The sequence below is a fragment of the Centroberyx affinis genome, unplaced genomic scaffold, assembly GCF_046629955.1.
Source record: "Centroberyx affinis isolate AG114_WGS23_722 - 3 ecotype Tasmania unplaced genomic scaffold, CSIRO-AGI_Caff_v1 ptg002065l_1, whole genome shotgun sequence".
NCBI classification, from domain to species: domain Eukaryota; kingdom Metazoa; phylum Chordata; class Actinopteri; order Beryciformes; family Berycidae; genus Centroberyx; species Centroberyx affinis.
The window spans coordinates 183,603-203,300 of NW_027280395.1; the positions used below are offsets into that span (position 1 = coordinate 183,603).

Consider the following 19,698-nt stretch of genomic DNA (forward strand, 5'->3'; position numbering starts at 1 on the left):
ATTAGTTAACTGTTAATTAAGCATTAACTAACCCTTATTAAGCATTAACTAACCCTTAACTTAGTGACCCTAAGAGTTACCATGAAAACCCTGTTTGAATCAGTGTCTTTTACTTATTTTAGCTCTGTACCACACACAGATGTGAGGAGGACCTCTGCTTATCTACATTAAGCTTTTAAGAATAAGACTACAGGTCCATATCAACTTTTCAATGACTTAAAACAACATTTCACTGTGATGGCACTTTTCAGCCTCTCTATAGGAGTTCAGGAAGAGTCAACTTCTAATGTTAGCTGCCTTGGTGATCCGCTCAAAGTTTGGTACTGTAAGTCGGTATCGAGAGAAATCAAGTGGTGTCTGTGGATCTGGTTCAAAGGCCTCTGGGAATAGACAAAGGTTAACATGATTACACACAGTGAAATGGGGCCTTGGAGAGAGGCAGTAGTATGTTTGTAACATGTGGTGTGACCGCAGCCACAGAAGATTTACTGTGCAACAATGAGGTTTTGTGTCTCTCTGCATGCTTGGATAACGTTTATGATCCATTTGCACTGAAATAAGTGTTTGTGTGTGTGTGAATGCACTGTGTGTCTGTCCAGGTACGTGTGCTGGTGTGGATTTATACATGCTTGAGGTTTGATTAGATTCCAGACTCACAGTCCCTCATTAGATGTGACAGGTCATTAGAGACTGCTGTGGACTGACTGACTGACGGATGGATGATTTTGGCCGGCAGCACTTAAACCTGTCCAAAGGCCGATCCATCACCACCGCTTTATTATGACCCTTCATTCTGAGACTATAGTGTCTGCTGTCCCTTCTTTTTTCCTTCGTTCTTTCGTTCTTTCTTTAAATAGGAATAGTATTCGTCCCTGCAGTGTGAGTCTGGCCTGTAAATGGGAGCCAAACACACAAAATTTACATCCCAGTCCAAGTAGAAGAGCTTTTTGTGAGGCCAAGCCGGCCTGAAATTGCCAAGGAGACACTGGCAAACAACAGTATTTCTTTAGTAATATCTTGAGCCTAAGCCAGACCTACACCAGAGCGATTCATTTTGCCAGAATTGGTTATTTTAAGTGTCACTAGGGCCTGTGCTCTCCTCTTTACATGTCAAAAGTATTCCAAACTCCTTGAGTTACTATTAGCAACAGTTTACAATCACCTCTTCCACTGTATAATTCTACTAAAAAGTACACTTTGTATGCACACGTTTTTATTATTAGTCTGTCCACCATGCAAGCACGGGTACGCATGTAAATGTGTGTGTATGTGCACCAATATGTGTGTGTGTGTGTGTGTGTATGTGTGCTTGATTAAATCTGCCTCCTCACTTAAAACTTAACAGACGATCTTTGTGAGAAAAAAAAAAGTGACGCACAAAGGGTTTTGCCCTCAGCTGTCTGTCCTGGCTGTTCTCTTTAACCTATTATTATGTTCATTATTTCAATTGTGCAGTGCTGCGGTGTTCGATTTCACCTAACATTTTTTTTCATTACCTACACTGAATTGTAGTTGCTCTGCTGTTCAATCTAACTTATTACTTGAACTGCATAACCCTGGGTGAAATGAACTGCCAACTGCGTAGTTAATGGAATACTTATGCAGACCAAGTTTTGCTGTATGTTCAGATGGGAACAATAAGGATTATACAGTCTGGATACTGTCCTCTGACAAGAGACCAGCAGTTGTAAGCCCAGATCATAACTGCACCGTGGCGTCTCCTGTGGAAACAGTCGTCCCGCTATCAGCTCGGTTTACAAAGTGATTCACTGAGTTTAAGACATGTTTTCACTCTGAAATACATTCTCTGAGCTTTTCAGACAATTGCTGACAGTATGTCACAGCTAAACAAGTTATACATGTATTTCAAGGATATATGCAAATGTATGTAAATGCAGGAGTAAAATACACTGAATTATGACAGATCAAGAAAGTTTCTAAAAAGGGTCATTCATGATAAACCCTAGATTTAGACGGACTAAATTGAGTTTTATTACAAAAGGCTATGCATTGTGGGAAAAAATCATTACCTGAAGCTCAACATCCAGTCTCTGAAATGTAGAGGATCCACTGTGGAAAAGTATCATCAACCAAGGACTTAAGTTTCCTACTTTCTTAAATATCCTTTAATAAATGCCATAACTTGACTAAATTTTTTCAGTTATTTTGTAAGAAGGGTCACTTTTTTGCAATGGGGTGATATCTCATTTTGGAATGACATTCCTCTTGCAAGTGGTGCTTAAGTAAGGGCAGAGTGTTGCAGTTTCTGCTATTCATAACAATCTGGATTTTGCCATAACAGTGCGTCGCTCCGGGACGTTCGCAGTCAGGGACACACACACACACACACACACACACACACACACACACACTCCCAAAACACACACTCCTTAAACACACTGACCCGTTTAAGAGAGCCGTGTTTGGATCGACTGGCGTTCATTTGGATAGAGAACAGGCATGCAAAACACTCGATAACCTGTAAACACACACACACACTGACGGAAACACACACTTACAGATTCAGACACACATACATATAGTGAACTGTAGATATGCACACACACACGTACACACACATACACACACACAGTCAAGTCATTCCCGGTGATGATGCTGCCATTCACTCTTATGTTTAATCAGCGCCATATGCAGTGGGAGCCAGCTCTAACCTCCCTCCCTCCCTATCACAGTCCTCACAACACACACACACACACACACACTAACCTAATGTAACCTTCCATTACGCCATGCTCTGAGACTGCTGCCTCTGGAGGCCCTTCCACCGGCACTTCAGGGGGAAATTGTCTGTTTATTAATTTCATATACTGTAGCGCTGACTTTTGGTCTCTATAGCCGGAAAATGATGGGGTTTTTTTTTTACATGGGACACCTTTAGTGATCCAGGTCGGTCTGCAGGAAGGCAAATTTACCTACACATCTGATGTAGTGATATTTTATTATGTGGGAATAGGTGTAGTGCATAGATATAGAATTCTTAATGGGAAATCCACCCTTGAATGCTCTTACACTGTTAGATATCATCAATTTCTGATAAAAGCATTCAAGTATAATGTACTTTCTTGGTGTATCCACTTTCCCTAACCTGCCTCATCTAGTTCTACTTCAGCTAGTGATTTCCTACATTTCCCAGAATGCAGCTGTGCATTCAACAACATGTCTTGTGGCTGCATTGCATTCTGGTCTATTGGTCTCTCTGCCCCTTCTGTGATGGATTTCTCCTTCCTGTAGAGATTGTTGAAAGTCGGTGAGTTTAGAAAGAAGCTCTTGCTCTTTGATTTACAGTTGTTTTAGATAGCCAGAATTTTTTCTGCTGTCAAACTATATTGTAGCTGTGCTGGAAATATCTTGATGTGATGTCATGAGAAAAATACACAATACACCAGCAAACAACAAAATGGGCCCAGAAATGCAAAGTGCATCGCCTAGTTTTAAAGTCTCTTAGGGTGGATCTTTTCTTTAAGGGATTTTCACTGTCTTGCACTATCTCTTTGCACTGGATGTGAAATTCAGTACATTGCCATTAGGTCTCAGCACCGATATTACAAGGCAAATTCTTGTATATTTATCGTACTTGGTGATTTAAGTGATTTTGTTTGCCAGAGGTCCAAAACAACTTCCTCTTCCCAGGAAAGGGAGTTTACTTTTCTTACGCCAGCGTTATGACTCAGAAACTTAACGACATGGCAAATATCATGACCTGCACTTAATTTGAAGCACCTTGAAGTTATTACTGGGAACACAGGCCACAGGCCACAGAACATACATCTATCTCCCCCAGCCTTCCTCCTCTCTTCTCCTCTTTCTGTTTGATGGCTTGCTGCAGTGCAGGTGGTGTTAAGGTCCAGCCAAGGCTGATTACATGGAGATGTCACAACCTGGATTACTCCAAAGTATATCGCTGCTGAGTCTTGTACTGGGATGTTTTACATTTTCACCATGCTCCAGTTCCATTATTCACAGTATTCTTATGATGAATGCTGAATGCCCTAAACATGATGGTTTGATTACAAGAAAATATTATTTAATTGCTGTCACCTGTTGTCAAACATGGCCATGTGATGACGCACAGTACAGTAACGCAATGCAAAGCCAATACACAAACACAGCTTGATTTCTAAACTGACTTGGCAAAGCCCTTGTCCTCCCTGCTGTATTGGGTTCCTGCTGCATCATGGGAACTTGAGCGAGGCCAGAGAGTGTGTCTTGGTTTCCATGGTGACCTGTCCAGCTGTTCAGTCACTGGCCCGGTGGAGGAACATCTGCCGTGATGTCACTTTTGGGGCGAGGAGAGAGCAAGGTGACAGGCCGAGCTGTGGGAATGTTGGCCGACACACATTGGCTGGATTTTCCTTTTGACGACACAGAAAAGACACAGAGCAAAGTCCGCTGCTCAGTCTGGAGGGAAGGAGAGCAGAGGCAGGCAGCCAGGCAGCCAGGCAGCCAGGCTCGGCTGGAACCAAAAATGGGTCAAAGTGTATTTGGGGAAATAATCCTTAGCGCTTGTTTTAGCATGGTTAGAGTGCCAGATGGGTGGGGTTTACTAGCCTGGTTCCCGGTTAGTGGGGTTTAGCCTGGTGTCCGGCGATTCATTAGGACCTAATGAATCGCCATGCAAATTCGAAAGAGTGCTGAAAACTGCGATTCATAGGGGGCTGGACACCAGGATTTACTTAGGGGTTTACTGCATCGGGACAATACAATGAGTGGCAGAAAGTTAAGACAATCACAAGAAAGTATTTCAATTAAATATGTTTTTTATCATTAAGAACTTAACTGACATCTGCATTGTCCTCATGTAGGTGTTCAGAATATTATACAATTGTTGTTCTAATAATATTAATGACTCTCACAGATCTGATCTGTATTAAAGTCTTCTGAAGTATTTCACTTAATTTTGGCTCCAGTTACATAGAAATAGAATGTGTGCTAAGAAGAAAAAACACTCCAAGTGAGAAGAATGGCTCTCATTAAAACCACAACTATAGCATCCAAAATGATTGGTAGCTAAAACAAATACAGTCCAGTCTAATTTTTGAAAAAAAAGTCAGTTCTACTCTGGCATCCAGCTGAGTTACAACATCCAGCTAGGTTTCACAGTGGAACGGATGGTGTGTGTTGCAGGTCACTGTTATTTTTTAATTGGCACACAGTCTGTAGGGGTATTAGTCCAATTAACGCATGGAGGAGGGAGTGTGCCTATCTCCCTATGGGGGAGCCCTACCACCAGCCACACACATGCACACACACACACACACACACACACACACACACACACACACAAGCATACACGCAACTACACTAATGCAAATCTAAACGCATGCACTCGCACCCTCACTTTCTCATTCCCACTCTTTCTAACTCTGTCTCTCTCTTTCCTGCACACACACATACACACACACACACCCACACACACACACACTCTAACGCCACGCGGTAAGCCTAATTTACAGGAGCTGCCACTGCGCAGCGCGTGTGTATTAGTCTAGCCTAATGCCTTCCAGATGCCCAGCTCCTATACCCCGCTGCCCCATACGCTCCCAAAGAACAGACGATTGTTCGACGGGTCTCCCCACTAAGGGGAACCAGGTGTAGAGGGGAGTGTGTGAGAGAGAGAGAGAGAGAGAGAGAGAGAGAGAGACAGAGAGAGAGACAGAGAGAGAGAGAGACATGCATGTGGCTTGTCTGAGTTCACTGACTGTGTGTACTTCTGTCAGAGAGACAGAGTGTGTGGTTGTGGTGTGTGCACGTGCATTCAGGCATGCTTGAGTGTGTGTGTGTGTGTGTGTGTGTGTGTGTGTGTGCATGAACTTGTGTGTGCATGTATGAGAGAAAGAGAGCATGCACATGTGCATTCAGACATGCATGAGTATAAAGTACTGGTAAATTTACAGAATATTGAGGCATGAGTGGAGGTCTTAGACAGATGGAAGTCTTCTCTCTCTCTCTCTCTCTCTCTCTCTCTCTCTCTCTGTCTCTCTCATCCTCTTGGCAAACTTTATGGGGTGTAACTGACATCCTGTCAGACATCAACATGCCCAGTGAATGAGAAAGGATCAGTACCACCCAGGATGTCTTATAAGGATCCAGAGAGCTTGTGGAGGAGAGATGTGAACTAGATCCGGGGGGATTTGTGGCCTACCTGGCTGTAGGTGCTCCAATACTCTAAGACAGTGGTTCTCAACGTGAGGTCCAGGGACCACCAGGGGTCCTTGAGGGGGTTCCAGGGGGTCCCCAGCAAATTGATGAATTGTTAAACATCACCATTATTTCATTTAGAGGTTAACACAATTAGAGAATGTAGAATGACTGTTAGGGTCTTAGTTTCTCTTTTATCTCTCTACCTACAATACAGATAGTCATGGAATTCTGGACAAAATTATATCTGACAATAAAAATATTCTCAGATTTGGATCCCAATCTCAACAAATGCGGGTCCATGGGTCTAATGTGGACTAAATTAGGGGTCCATGATATAAAAAAAGGTTGAGAATCACTGCTCTAAGAAGCAGTTAGGTTTAGGGTTAGATGGTCAAAAAACACAGCATTAAGGCTTACTGAATTTACTTTTTCTTGTTAATTTTCATCAATTATTTGGTAAAAATGTGTTAATTTAATCAGCTTTATTATTTTTTTAGTTCATTTTTCAGTGCAGTAGGACAGAAATGCCAGTCAGAGCTCAGTACCTGCTGTAGAAGTCTGACAACATGCAACAGTAACATGCAACATGCAACACTACTGCTGCATCATTACTCCTCCTTTGAGAAGAAAGAGGCTATTGGCACCAATAGAGAACAGATGCATGATGGGCAAATTCTGCAAAGGTTACCAATGAAGTCTGATGATTTAACCCTTTATGCCATGCTGTTGCCATATGGAAACAATTCAATTTTTTTGCCCCTTCATGACTGTTTATTTAAACAACTGTTTGATGACTTCCCAGCTCCCAGTTTATTTTTGTACGGTGAAGGTCTCAGTAGTCCAATGATACACTTCCCTTTCATCAGCTACCTGTGACTCCCTCCTTCCCTCCGCTAACTGTGTTTTCTCCTCCATGTTTGTTTTCTCCAGAGCGCGGTGGCCAGGGGGCTTTGGACCTGACAGAGTTGATCGGCGTTCCCCTCCCCCCCTCCGTCTCCTTCGTCACGGGCTTCGAGGGTTACCCCGCCTACAGCTTCGGGCCGGACGCCAACGTGGGCCGGCTCACCAGGTCCTTCATCCCAGACCCGTTCTACCAGGACTTTGCCATCACGGTCACGGCTAAACCCACCACGCGACGTGGCGGCGTGCTGTTCGCCATCACAGATGCTTACCAGAAGGTGAAGCGATAAACACTCGAGTTACACCACTCCTCTACTTGTTTTTCTGTTCATGTGTTTACTTTTCTTTACCAGACCTCCTAAACATCACTCAGCCAATAGTAAGAGCCACCTATTGATTCAATTCTAATCCTTGAACCACTCGCTATGCTTCAGCCACTCTCTTATCAACCAATCACATTCATTCTCTTGCAGGTATCAGCAGTTTTCTAACATCACACCACTGCCTGATTGACACCATCTAAGCCAAACTAATGTATTACTTAATTTAACCATTATTCAGGCTTACTCCCTCATCTTTAGCAAACACCCACATGCACTCACAAACCCAACTACATCAACCAAACGTATAGGCTATAATTATTAAAATTAAGTAAATACTAGATAGTATGTACTAGATAGTGTGTATGAAAGATTTCCATTCTTTGCCACAGCTTTTTTTCTGCCATACGTAATGCAAAGGACAATAAAGGACAGTTTTCTGAATCTGAATCTCCTGGTTTCTCGGTAAGGTTGTGCACCTGGGCATAGCGTTGTCTGCAGTGGAGGATGGCTCCCAGAGAGTCGTGCTGTACTACACCGACCCCGGGACTCCAGGCGGGACCCAGGAAGCCGCATCCTTCAAGATGGGAGACATGACAGGAAGATGGGCGAGGTTCACCCTGACCGTACAGGGGGCGGAGGTGGGTTTAGCACGTTTAGTAGCATTTTAACATCAATAAATCATTACCACATGAATTTTGAGACATTAGTATAATTACTTTAAACAAATGAGACCACCACTGAGAAGATAGGCAGCCTTTACTGGCTTCTACACTGCATTTTACATTGTGTGCCACTTGGCGGGAAATCTGCTGGATTGCACCAAACAGGAAGAGGGCGCTGTTCTTCCAGCACAAGCGAGTTTCTGGCAACATCCTCTTTGCGATGGGAAGCAGGATTTATGGGAAATGTCTTAATTTTGAGACACACTAGCACTAACAATACCATTGTAACATAGAGGCTACCAATAATCTGGACTGGATTTGATTACGGTAAATATACTGAGGTATCACAATTAATTTGACAATGATATAAGGGTGTTTAAATAGGGTTCAGGTGGCACCTTTGACTTTAATTTGATTTTAAAATGTGAGGAAGTTGTCAGAAACTGATATTAAGCTGAGTTCTCAACTAATGTGATTTTTCAATGGAGACCTAACTATGCAGGATAAAGTATTTTCCAGAGTCCTTCTAGATTTACAACAAGTAAAGCTTGTTATGTATGTGTGTAAATACTGTTCATCTGCCCGTGTACCTCAGGTGCGTCTCTACATGGACTGTGAGGAATACCACCGGGTGGCCTTCATCAGGAGCCCACAGTCCCTCACCTTTGAGGCCAGCTCCGGGATCTTCGTGGGGAACGCAGGGGGGACGGGCCTGGAGAGGTTTGTGGTGAGTCAGGATGGGAAAAGATTCATACGTGTGGCGTTTGTGTAAGCGTGTGCATGTATGTGTGTGTACAGTTTTAGCCAAGCCCGCCCCCTCACCCGTCATCTTCTGTCAGTCCTGCATGACTGCTACATTTATGCATAGTCCATCCCTCATTCCTCATGTTGGGGATTAGAGCTGCAACGATTAATTGATTAATCGATTAGTTGTCCACTATTAAATTAATCACCAACTATTTTGATAATAGATTAATCGGTTTGAGCAAGAAAAATAAGTCAAAATTCTCTGATTTCAGCTTCTTAAATGTGAATATTTTCTGGTTTCTTTACTCTTCTATGACAGTAAACTGAATATCTTTGGGTTGTGGACAAAACAAGACATTTGAGGACGTCATCTTGGGCTTTGGGAAACACTGATCGACATTTTTCACCATTTTCTGACATTTTATAGACCAAACAACTAATCGATTAATCGAGAAAATAATCGACAGATTAATCGACAATGAAAATAATCGTCAGTTGCAGCCCTATTGGGGAACATATGGATGGCGGACCCGCTGCTACTAACAGAACCAAACGTGGCGTTTGGGTGGAAGCCTACTTTACATTTGAGCCATGAACACAACAGTCACTGTTGGCAGTTTAATGGCTGCCACAGGAGACAAGGAATGAATGACCACATGTGTTTATGAGCGTTGCCTTATCCTGCGAGAGCTCATAAATGACAAGCAGTATATGATTTCATTTACTTTGAGGAATTTAGCTGATGCTCTCTTCCAGAGTGATTTACAATAAGTGCAACAGTAAGTGCAAGTGTAAATTCCTAGATTGCCAACATTTTAATCAAACAATACTAAAGCGTGCAAGGGTCAGAACTCACACAATCCATGTTAAAAATATTTCTGTGTCCTAAAATGACGGTATGTGGTTAAAAAAAAACAAAAGAAATAAAAGCCAGGGAGAAAAAGGTAGAAATGTTGGATGTGATCCTGTTCTCTGTGTTCTTGTAAAAGAAAATCCACCACTAAATTATTTCTCTCCTTCCAATCACCCATTATTTGTTGCTTTGTCAGAAATGGCTGTGCGTGATTTGTCCAAATATAACAAGGGGGATGGTGGGAGGATAACTGTTTTTTTTTTATAACAGGAATATCTAAGTCCAGTCAATATTTAGTATCAGGAACAGTTATATCCTAAGGCCAGAAACCAGCATATCATGTCATCAAGATGTTGAATCTGAAACTTTTTTAATATTCAATTTTAATAAGGGGTAAGCACATAAAATAAAATGCGCCAACAATGTGGTTTCCCATAAAATCACCCTGACTGATGGTTAAATTAGAAAACACATGTCCTGTGTTCATCTTAAAAACAAACAGAAGTCCTGTGTTACACTGCAACCTTTGTCCTCTTCATCTCCTCTGAGTTATTGTTATGTAAGCACATGTGATGGACAAACTACAAGATGTTTAGTCTCCAGGACAGTGGAAAGTTCTTATCGCCAAGCAGCTATTTTCCTCTCATTAAGATTTTATTGGAGAAATCTGAGGAGAGTTTCAAAGAAATGCGATGAGCCAGGGAGGGAGAGCATGTGTTTACTCAAGGATTCTTGGTTGCAGGGAAAGAGCAATTTTGGTGTTGGAACCACGTTTCCTTACCTAAATGGTTTAAAACCAATCCTTATTTGGGTGTTTACGTCATGATTGTCTCCAAAACAGTATTTCAGACCAAAATCACTTCACTCATTCATTATTCAGTCAGACTCAGTCTGTTATCACTCTGTCAGCCATAGACTAAAGTTACTTACTATACTTTAATAATCATCTGTTTTAATTTTGTGCTATCAGTTATTTTCTATGAGTGAGCAATAAGCCCAGAGGATGAATTTTAATTTTAGCAGAGGAGGGCTTAGCAGTCCATAGTGTGTATGGGTGGAAGCACTGCACTGGTAATAAAGATGACAGTAAACTGGAAACAGGAATCCTTTCCTCTATTTTCTTCTTCGAAGTTCTTTTTTATTGAATTTTCCATCAAATCACAATTACAGTTACAATGATCAGGTAAAAGGTGTACAAATAAGGTCATCCCATCCCTCCCTCCCTCCCCCAGCTGCCACAAGGGTATGTTAGTTACTTATCGCAGCTAAACCTATCTGCAACATAAGGCGTATTCCTTTCCTCCATTTTCAATTGACTTCTTAAATACAGAAGTTATCTCAGTTGGATGGACAAAGCCTCCATAGAGCTCTGTCTCTTTTTCTATTTGCCTATTCCTCTTTCCTTCTCCTCTGTATCCTTCACTTTCTCTCCTCAAACTGTTTTTATAGAGGCTTTGCAGTTGTGTCACAAATCTCCTAGCAACCACATTTGGTGCCATCATACCAAATAACAAGTGGGCTTAGAAAAAGAAAAAGATTGTTGTGGTGTGGGTGTTGGTCAATTCAGTAATGTTATAAGTAAAGGTGAATCATCTGATATAGTGTTTTCTAAATTCTGGTTACTGTAACACAGGACACTGTTAGCCCTGTAGTCTCTAACCAAAACATTAGGGTTGGTAGTTTGAGAAGAGTCAGCTTAGTTAACCTGAACAAACAGTTTTTGGCATTGTTAGCTAGCTATCTGGCCAGCAAATTTAGAAAAAGCAACTAGTGTTTACGTGTGACCAGCCACTATAACGCTAGTTTCTACAAGATACGTTACCTAGTGCGCAAATCAAAACAGTGATGGTTAGCTGGCTGACACTATGGTTGGCTAGCTAACAAGCTGACATCTTATTATATCTTCATACAAAATCAAATCAAATCTATCACTAGTGAAATGGTTCCCAGTCAAAACAGCACAGAAATTATAACCACATCTATGACAGGTGAGTTGTACGTTCAATAGTTCTATTAAACGTACAACTTGAATGAGAAGGAGGGGAGATCCTACAGAACTGATTATTTTAGTCTAACTTTCATCATTAGATTTGATCACGACCTCGTGCCCTTTTGAAATGTTTTCACAGGGGTTTCATGGACCCTAGGGCTGTGAAACTTGCTCTACTTATTAAAGATCATGTAAAACTTCAGCTTAAAACATGAAAATCACCCAAATTCAGAGTCATGTAAGAGGTTGAAGCATCCATTATCACTGGTATCAACATATGGTTAATGAGGACAGTTCTGATGTAGCAAAGTTAACTGTGACAAAGTAGTTAGTCTGACTTTTTTGTTTCTCTGTCTCCCCGTAAACCTATTAATGACCTTTTTAAAAGGTAAAAATTAAATTTTTTTATCTACATCACACAGAATGTCAAAATGAATCTTCTTGCCATTAGTCTAGCTGCATTTTTGGTGTTTTTCTAACTTGGAAGAGAAAGTTTGCATCATTTATGTTATCATGTGTGTGAGTTTCATAACCGCACTTCCCTTAAAACCAGCCAAAAACCCCACTGTATACACTACCTGATTGAATGCACTGTGTTTTGCATCATCTCAAAGCCATTTTGATCTAAAGGTTTATGCTTAAATGCTTGAAATTTGTTTCTGATGATGTAGCCCAACGCACCCTCTGGCGGCCATATTGAAAGTCCTCAGATCTTGGGCAGTTAATTGTGTTTCTCCACAATTAGAGGGAGATTGTGTTTCTACACAATTAGCTGTTCTCACTACACAATTAGCTGTTCTCACTGTTGCCCAAGAGCTGAGGACTTCCAATATGGCCGCCAGAGGGTGCGTTACATCATCTGAAAGCCCTCTATAGTTTTCTCTCTCCTTCCTCTTCCCTTTACCTCCCTCCATCTCCTTCTTTACTCCCTTCCCTCTCTCTTTATTTTCACAGCTCTCTCCTTCTCCCTCTCCCTCCTCTGTTTCTGTCTCTCTCAGACAAAGAGGACCAGTAGAGGCCGGTGGTTTCCAGCTGTTCAGTGTTTGGACTGGCAGCTCTGTCTGAGATCCTCCATCTCCACCTAGGGAGAACGATAACAGTCACACAGCAGCAGTAGCTCTCTGCAATACACTCACACAAAGCTCTGTCTCTTAACACATTTATAAAACACACAGATACAGTTGTACATTTGAACACACACACACTTTTCATGAACATTATGCACACATATACACATTCTGCATAATACACACACTCTCTCATTGACTCACTGGCCTTCTCGCTCTCCTCACAGTTTAATTGAACACTAAGATTCAAAAGAAGTGTGTGTGGCACAGAGTGTGTCTGTAGATGTGTGTGTATGTGTCCGTGTGTGGAGAGTGAGAGAGAGAGAGAGTGCGAAAGAAAAGGAAATAGACAGAGAGACTATGTGTGTGCAAACCTTTTTATGAGTTGGCTGACTTTCTGAGCAACTGTAATCCTCACTGAATATAACACTGCTCATCCAAAATGTTAAGGAAGGTTGTAAAGGAACACACTGTCTTGTCCAAATAAGCTCTTGATCAAATTATTAACATTCGTAGCAGTTTGTTTTGTTTTTTTTGCCTGTGTGTGCGCTGAGAATTTTGTACAATACACTGCTTCTGCAATTATGCAAATCTATCTTACAGGGTCACACTGAACATATAAAGTTTGGTAAAGTTTAAGCGTGCAGATGATGAGCTAAATAAATACTGGACACAGGGATGAAACTGCTACTAGCCTTCACAATAGTGACTTTATTTTCCAAAAAGTGATTAATTAATTAAAAATGGATTGACCCCGACCATAGTGGTGATGGTTTCCAGAGACTAAGACACACACACACACACACAGTATTACCCAAATGAAGGGAACACGGATCTTGGTGAAAAGCTGTTGCACATGGGTAAAATCTGACATTTACGACAAACAGCAGCGTGACAGCTTGAGAAATTACAAAACCCCAAAGGCTTCTCTTTCAAAGACGAGAGAAGAAAGTGGAGAGAGAAAGGAACAAATAAGTGAGTAGGACAGAATAAAGGAGGGAAGTTGGATTTATGAGGGAAGGATTGTTGCCAAAGCAACAGAGAGCAATGTCACGGCTACAGTGGATGTCTCTTCGACTGCTGCGGGCCAAGTGTGTGTTCTTATATTTTTATACTTATGAGGAACAAATGTTCTCACAAGGATGGAAAAATGAGGAACATCCTCAAAAGTGAGGACATTTTCATCCATCTCTCACTGCCATTGTTTGGCGAAACAGGTCTCAAAATCCCACTTTTAGCACATAAATGAACGCAAACAAAGCAGATTCTGACAATATATAGAAAAACTACTGTCACTGTCATTGTTTTTAAGTGAATCGCTTTGTTTATGTTTATTAAACCTTTCAGTTTGAACAAGTGGAACACAGAAATCCAGTTTGAGGAAACTTATGCCGATGAAATGAAGAAAATAATAAGTTTGCCAACAGTTGTAAACAGGTGAAAAAAAGTGACACTTTTTTTAATATATTGGCAGAATCTACTTTCTCCAAGTCCTGTTTCCCACTTTCTTTCACCTTATAATATTATGTACTTAAAGGTTAGGGGTTAAATAATGAATTCCCTGTAGTCAATCAAGGTCCTCACAAGTATAGTAATACAAATGTATGTGTGTGTGTGTGTGTGTGTGTGTGTGTGTGTGTGTGTGTGTGTGTGTGCGCACATGTATGTGTGTGCACATCTGTGCCTGTGTTTATGTGTGTGTTATTGGTTTTGACTGCATTGTTTATATCATTTTTGTGGTTGTTTGGTCTCCACAACAGCTGTCTTTTGTTTCCTCACACACACACACACACACACACACACACACACACACACACACACACACACACACACACACACACACATTCATTCATTACAGACAGCTACACACCCATTCTTCTAGGTCAAGAGCACGAGTCAAAATCCCCTACCGACCGACATCTGTGTTATAGGCGTTGTGTGTGTGTGTGTGTGTGTCTGTTAACTTTTGAGCATGCAGCAATAAATATGTCAGCTTGGCACTGCCAACTCATCCCACTCCCTTCATTTATTTACAACACACTCGCATAATTAAAAGGTTTTACTCATTGACTCATCAAATAATCACTCAGACCGTTTACTGGCCTCGTTCTTTCATAACTATGAAACTATGAAATGCAAATAAAGCCGTTTGAAGAGAGCGGAGCCGGTTTGCGTGGCACATTCTTTGTTTGTTTCAGGCGTGTTGTTTACTGCTCCAACACATGTCTCTGATTTTGGTTGCTACCCAACCCGAACCCACCCTGTCTCACTCTCTCTCTGTCTCTCTATCCATCTGTCTCTCTCTCTCTCTCTATCTGTCTGTCTGTGTCCCTGTCTCCCTCTCTGCATCTCTTTCTCTCTCTCTCTCTCTCTCTCTCTCTCTCTCTCTCTCTCTCTCTCTCTGTCCTTTTCCCACTCCGTCACTCCACCACTTGTCTCATGGACCGTGATGTGTTGCATTAAAAACAGGTGTTTGTGCTCTGGCTCGCGCTCAATATCAATAAACTTGGCGAAAGACGCCTTTAGCAAGTCTTTACTGTTCTAACGGAGGGAATCGGCCCGCTGACTCTCTCAGTTAAAGGGCCATTCCGCAATCCGCATCTGTGGCACACACAACTGCCTCACAGAGCCAATGAGCAGCATCTGCATGAGTGGTGGAAACGTTTATCTCCTGCCTTGACAAAGAGTCGGGGTACAGAAGTGGATAGTATATCATTTAGTTGCATTTACTGGTGGGTATACCGTTAAATCTAAAGCCTAGTCATGAGTTTTGACCTTTAAAACCCACAAAACGTAGTCGTATAGGCAGCATGGTTGAGCTTAGTTAATATAAGAACACGATTAACATTTGTTTATTGAACTATTGCTGCAAGTAGTGACAGTATGAGACAGCTAAAGATGATTTGTAAATGTATTTTCAAGCTGTAAACAGTGTGCTTCCCTTAATAATGTGCATAAATATTGGAGTAAAATTGACATACACTGCAGTTTTTGAGGTAAAAAGTAACAAATGCAAAATTTGCAAAGAGATAATTTTCCATCAGCAGCTAATTCCCTTCCAGCTGTGTCAAGCACCAACTCTAATTTGATTTAATTTGTTATATATTTATGAAATATTGGCTTTATTGGATTGATTCCAGTGGAGAAAGACGGGAACAAATGGGAGACATGCAACCGAGGTCCCAAGCCGGATTCAAGCTGTAGTTGCATGTTTTCCCCTTAGACAACTGAGCCACCAGGAAGCCGCAAAATGTAACTTTTTGAAATGATTCACATACTTTGAATGAATAAATAAATAAATTACAGACTGGAGCTTTAATTCTGATGTGAAAATTGTCTCTGGAGAGCAGACAGCTTGGACAAGAGGGAGACACCTGTTCACTGCCAGATGTGTGTGTATACATTTATGTGAGTGTGTGTGTATGTGTGCAATTGTGTATGTGTCAGATAATGTGCAGGGGAACGAGGGAGAGAGAGAGAAAGAGATAAAGAGATAGACAGAGGTAGTGTGTTAGTGTGTGGGAAATGCGTGTTTCGGTTGAATTAGTTACCATGCAACATAACACTGACTCTCCTCTTCTTCTTCTTCCTCCTCTCTCTCTCTCTCTCTCTCTCTCTTTCTCCCTCTCTCTCTCCAGGGCTCCATCCAACAACTGGTGCTGAAGTCAGATCCCACGGCCCCAGATGACCAGTGTGAGGAGGACGACCCTTATGTGAGTACACCATGTAACCATGTACACACACACACACACACACACACACACACACACAGGCATTAGCCAATGAATGAAGTTTAGTTCTGGCAGTCCGTTCTCAGTGATATCTTGCTGTAGTAATGAATGGAACCACTGCTCCCTCTACTGGTGCAAAAAGAGCATTACAGGACTTTGTTGTATTCAAGTTTACTGCAAATCCTACAGGTCAAATTTTGGTAAATTTACCCAAAATAATGGGTTAATATCACAATAATACCCGAGATGGTTTACATTGTTGTGATTATAGATACATGGTGATACAATGGTTATGAGGGATAGCTTACTATTATATATTATTCAAGTTTCAGCAATTTATCAGCAATGTCTTCCATCTCTGGCTTTCACCTGTTTGTTTTTTTGTTTTTTTTTATTATTCTTATGTATGTACACTACTTTGAAGAAAACTTTTCATACAGTAGACATGCATTAGAAACCGTTACTCTCTCAGGTGTTAAGGCTTTATCAGTCTGGGACCCAAATTGCTCACATTTTAGTTTCCTACTTCTCGTTCTCCATCCCTCGCTCTTTCCTTGCCTCTCTTTCCCCCTCCTCTCTCTCTCTCTCTTCTGCTATAACACCGATTCGAGCATTACTCGCCGCTGGTATCCAGTGTGGAACGTCTCCAAAATACGCTGTTTTTAAAATGAAAACAACATCCAATCAGTGTTATCACAGAAACCGTGGGAACCAAACTCTGGATATCCAAACATTTTTCTGAAAATGAGGACGACGAGATATTCTGGCCCGTTGCCTCATACCGCTTTCTGACTCTGCAGCTCAGAATCACATGGGCTATGTCTGTTCATAAGTATTTAATTATCTCTTCCTGTCTCTATCTTTGTCTGTCTACCTCCCTACCTACCTGCTTTCCGTCTCTCTCTCTCTCTCCCTCTCTCTCTCTCTCCAGGCCTCTGGGTATGGCAGCGGTGATGACGCCTATGAAGACATTGAGGGAAGAGATGAGGTGAAAAAGATTGTGGAGGAGAGAGAGTACACCATGGTGAGCGTAAACACACACACACACACACACACACACACACACACACACTAAAGATATTATCCCCTGAACAGACCACAAACCTTCCCTGACCCATTACTCCCATGTCAGTCAGTATTTACCAACCTTTCCCTTCCCAATCAAAGAACTGGGCTTGGACCAAAGAAAGCAGCTCTTATCCCAGCAGGCCTGGTGGAGACTGGAGCATGGTGATATGTGGCGCTCCCAGCCAGCAGCGTGCTATCTGACAAATGTTGCTGCTCTCTCCCCCAGCCAGCAGTGTGGAGAGAGGGAACCAGTAACTACTCTAATTAATGAACTTTTGTTAGAGTAAATGCCACTTTTCTGGTGAAGCATGCTCTTTTATTAGCTTCACAATCACACACATTTGTACTTGGGAACATCCCAGCACAATGACAGTCTTGTTTGTCACTGGACTGGAACAACTGTGGGGTTTACTGCCTTGCTTATGGGCAGCTTGATGGAAGTCATTAAGGCAGATGAGAGAGTTTCTAATTAGTTTTCTTCACCCAGATTTTCCCAGCTGGCCAGGGATTCCTTCCAGTCAATTTTAAAGATAAATCAGAGCTCAGAGATTGAAAGGTATGCTTGTGAGAACTTGAATTTAATATAAATTTAAAAAAATATATATTCTAAATATATCTTTTTTTTTCGTAACAAATTTCCCCTTTGTCCCCATGCTGCCACGGACCCCCTAGTGCCCCCCTGCAGCCCCCCAAGGCGTCCACGGTCCCCAATTTGAAAACCACTGCTCTAGGCTCCTGCTGCCCAAATGAAATGATTAATGCTTTTTCCTTGCAGTTAATTAAGTATTTGAGTGTTTTCCTAGTTAGGCACTCTTACTTTTACTTGAGAAATTTTCCAGACGAGTGCTATTACTCTGACTTAGATTCTAATAATCCAACTGTTCTCAATTCAACCTATTTAAAAACAACTCCAATTACAGTACCTATACTTCTGCACTAAGGTTGTCAGTTTCCACGTCCAGCTGATAGTACAGTCTGACCATGTAGCCATTATCAGATGTGAAGCCCTCATATCTTCACACTATAAGAAATTAAATGAGAAAAAAATTGAGGGTTTTATTCCAGAGCTTTACTTTAAACACATTTTAAGAAAAATAGTGTTCAAATTCACCACTTGATAGTTCCAGGATGCTTCTCTCATCACCAATGTTCATATTTAGGATGCAAAGATCTTAAAATAGCTTCCTTTCCCTAAAATTAGTTTTACTTTCATGTCAGCAATCACTTTGTAAAAGTAAGTGTCATTATGTCAAATGTTGGATATTTCATTTTGGAATGAGATCAGTTGCCGCCCTCTGATTAACACCCTCTGGATTTTTACTGTTTTCCTGGTGCAGATGGTGATATTTTCCAAGCCTGTAAAGGACATTTTAGTTTCAGTTCCTATAAAACAAAAAAAGGATTTGAAGACAGCCAAACTTGTGGAATTATGAGGTGTTTAATGCGTCAGCAAAGTTCTCTTATCCAGCTCTGCTATTTGAAAAATGTTGGTTTCTCCCTCAGCCAGATAAAAAGTTCAAATCCAAAATCCAAAGCTTTTCAGGAAATAAAAGATTTATTATTTTCTCATGTCCTTGGATCATTCACAGACAAACAGTGGGTTTTTGAATGGGTTTCTTGGGCCGTGGGGTCGTGAACTGTAACCAGCGTATAAAGGGCCGTGTAAAGTTTAGAAAAAGAGAAACAACACTAAAAATGTGTTGAGCTAATGTGGAGCTGTGAGCCAGCGCTGTGCTCTTGTGTGAAATGTTGCTTTCTGTCTCTGACACTGTAGCTGGACCTGAACTGAGAGAAAACATTTCCTCTTGTCTGTGGCAAGCACTTTGCTCTCTCTCTCTCTCTCTCTCTCTCTCTCTCTCTCTCTTTTCTTGTGAACCATTATCTTATTTTATTGGATTTCCAGAGACAATAAAAGTGTCAGCAACCTGGAATAAATGATAGAGAGAGGAAAAAAATGTTGATCATGAATATGGAAAAGAAGAAATACAGCAAAGAAAGCAAACAAATTGATAAATAGACATATACTGGACATATAAATATGTACTACGCAGTTTTCTGTGATTCCATGGTAGTGGAATATTTTGCAGAAAACAGGTTGAGTCACTGAAAATGAGGAAGAAGAAGAAAAATAGGAAAGTGACAGAATCATGCAGAAAAACATCTAAAATATCTTTCACTACCTCTAGATTTCAATG

The 19,698-nt window shown here is 41.3% G+C and overlaps 1 protein-coding gene across 1 annotated transcript in view; it reads left to right on the plus strand.

The window, feature by feature from the left end:
* col15a1b (collagen, type XV, alpha 1b) overlaps nt 1-19,698 on the plus strand; it is a 77,746-nt gene that overhangs the window by 33,634 nt on the left and 24,414 nt on the right. The window contains exons 3-7 of the mRNA XM_071531326.1: nt 7,093-7,340; nt 7,853-8,023; nt 8,643-8,774; nt 16,343-16,417; nt 17,367-17,459. Of these exons, the coding sequence (XP_071387427.1) occupies nt 7,093-7,340; nt 7,853-8,023; nt 8,643-8,774; nt 16,343-16,417; nt 17,367-17,459 (719 nt within the window). The remainder of the gene's footprint in view (nt 1-7,092; nt 7,341-7,852; nt 8,024-8,642; nt 8,775-16,342; nt 16,418-17,366; nt 17,460-19,698) is intronic.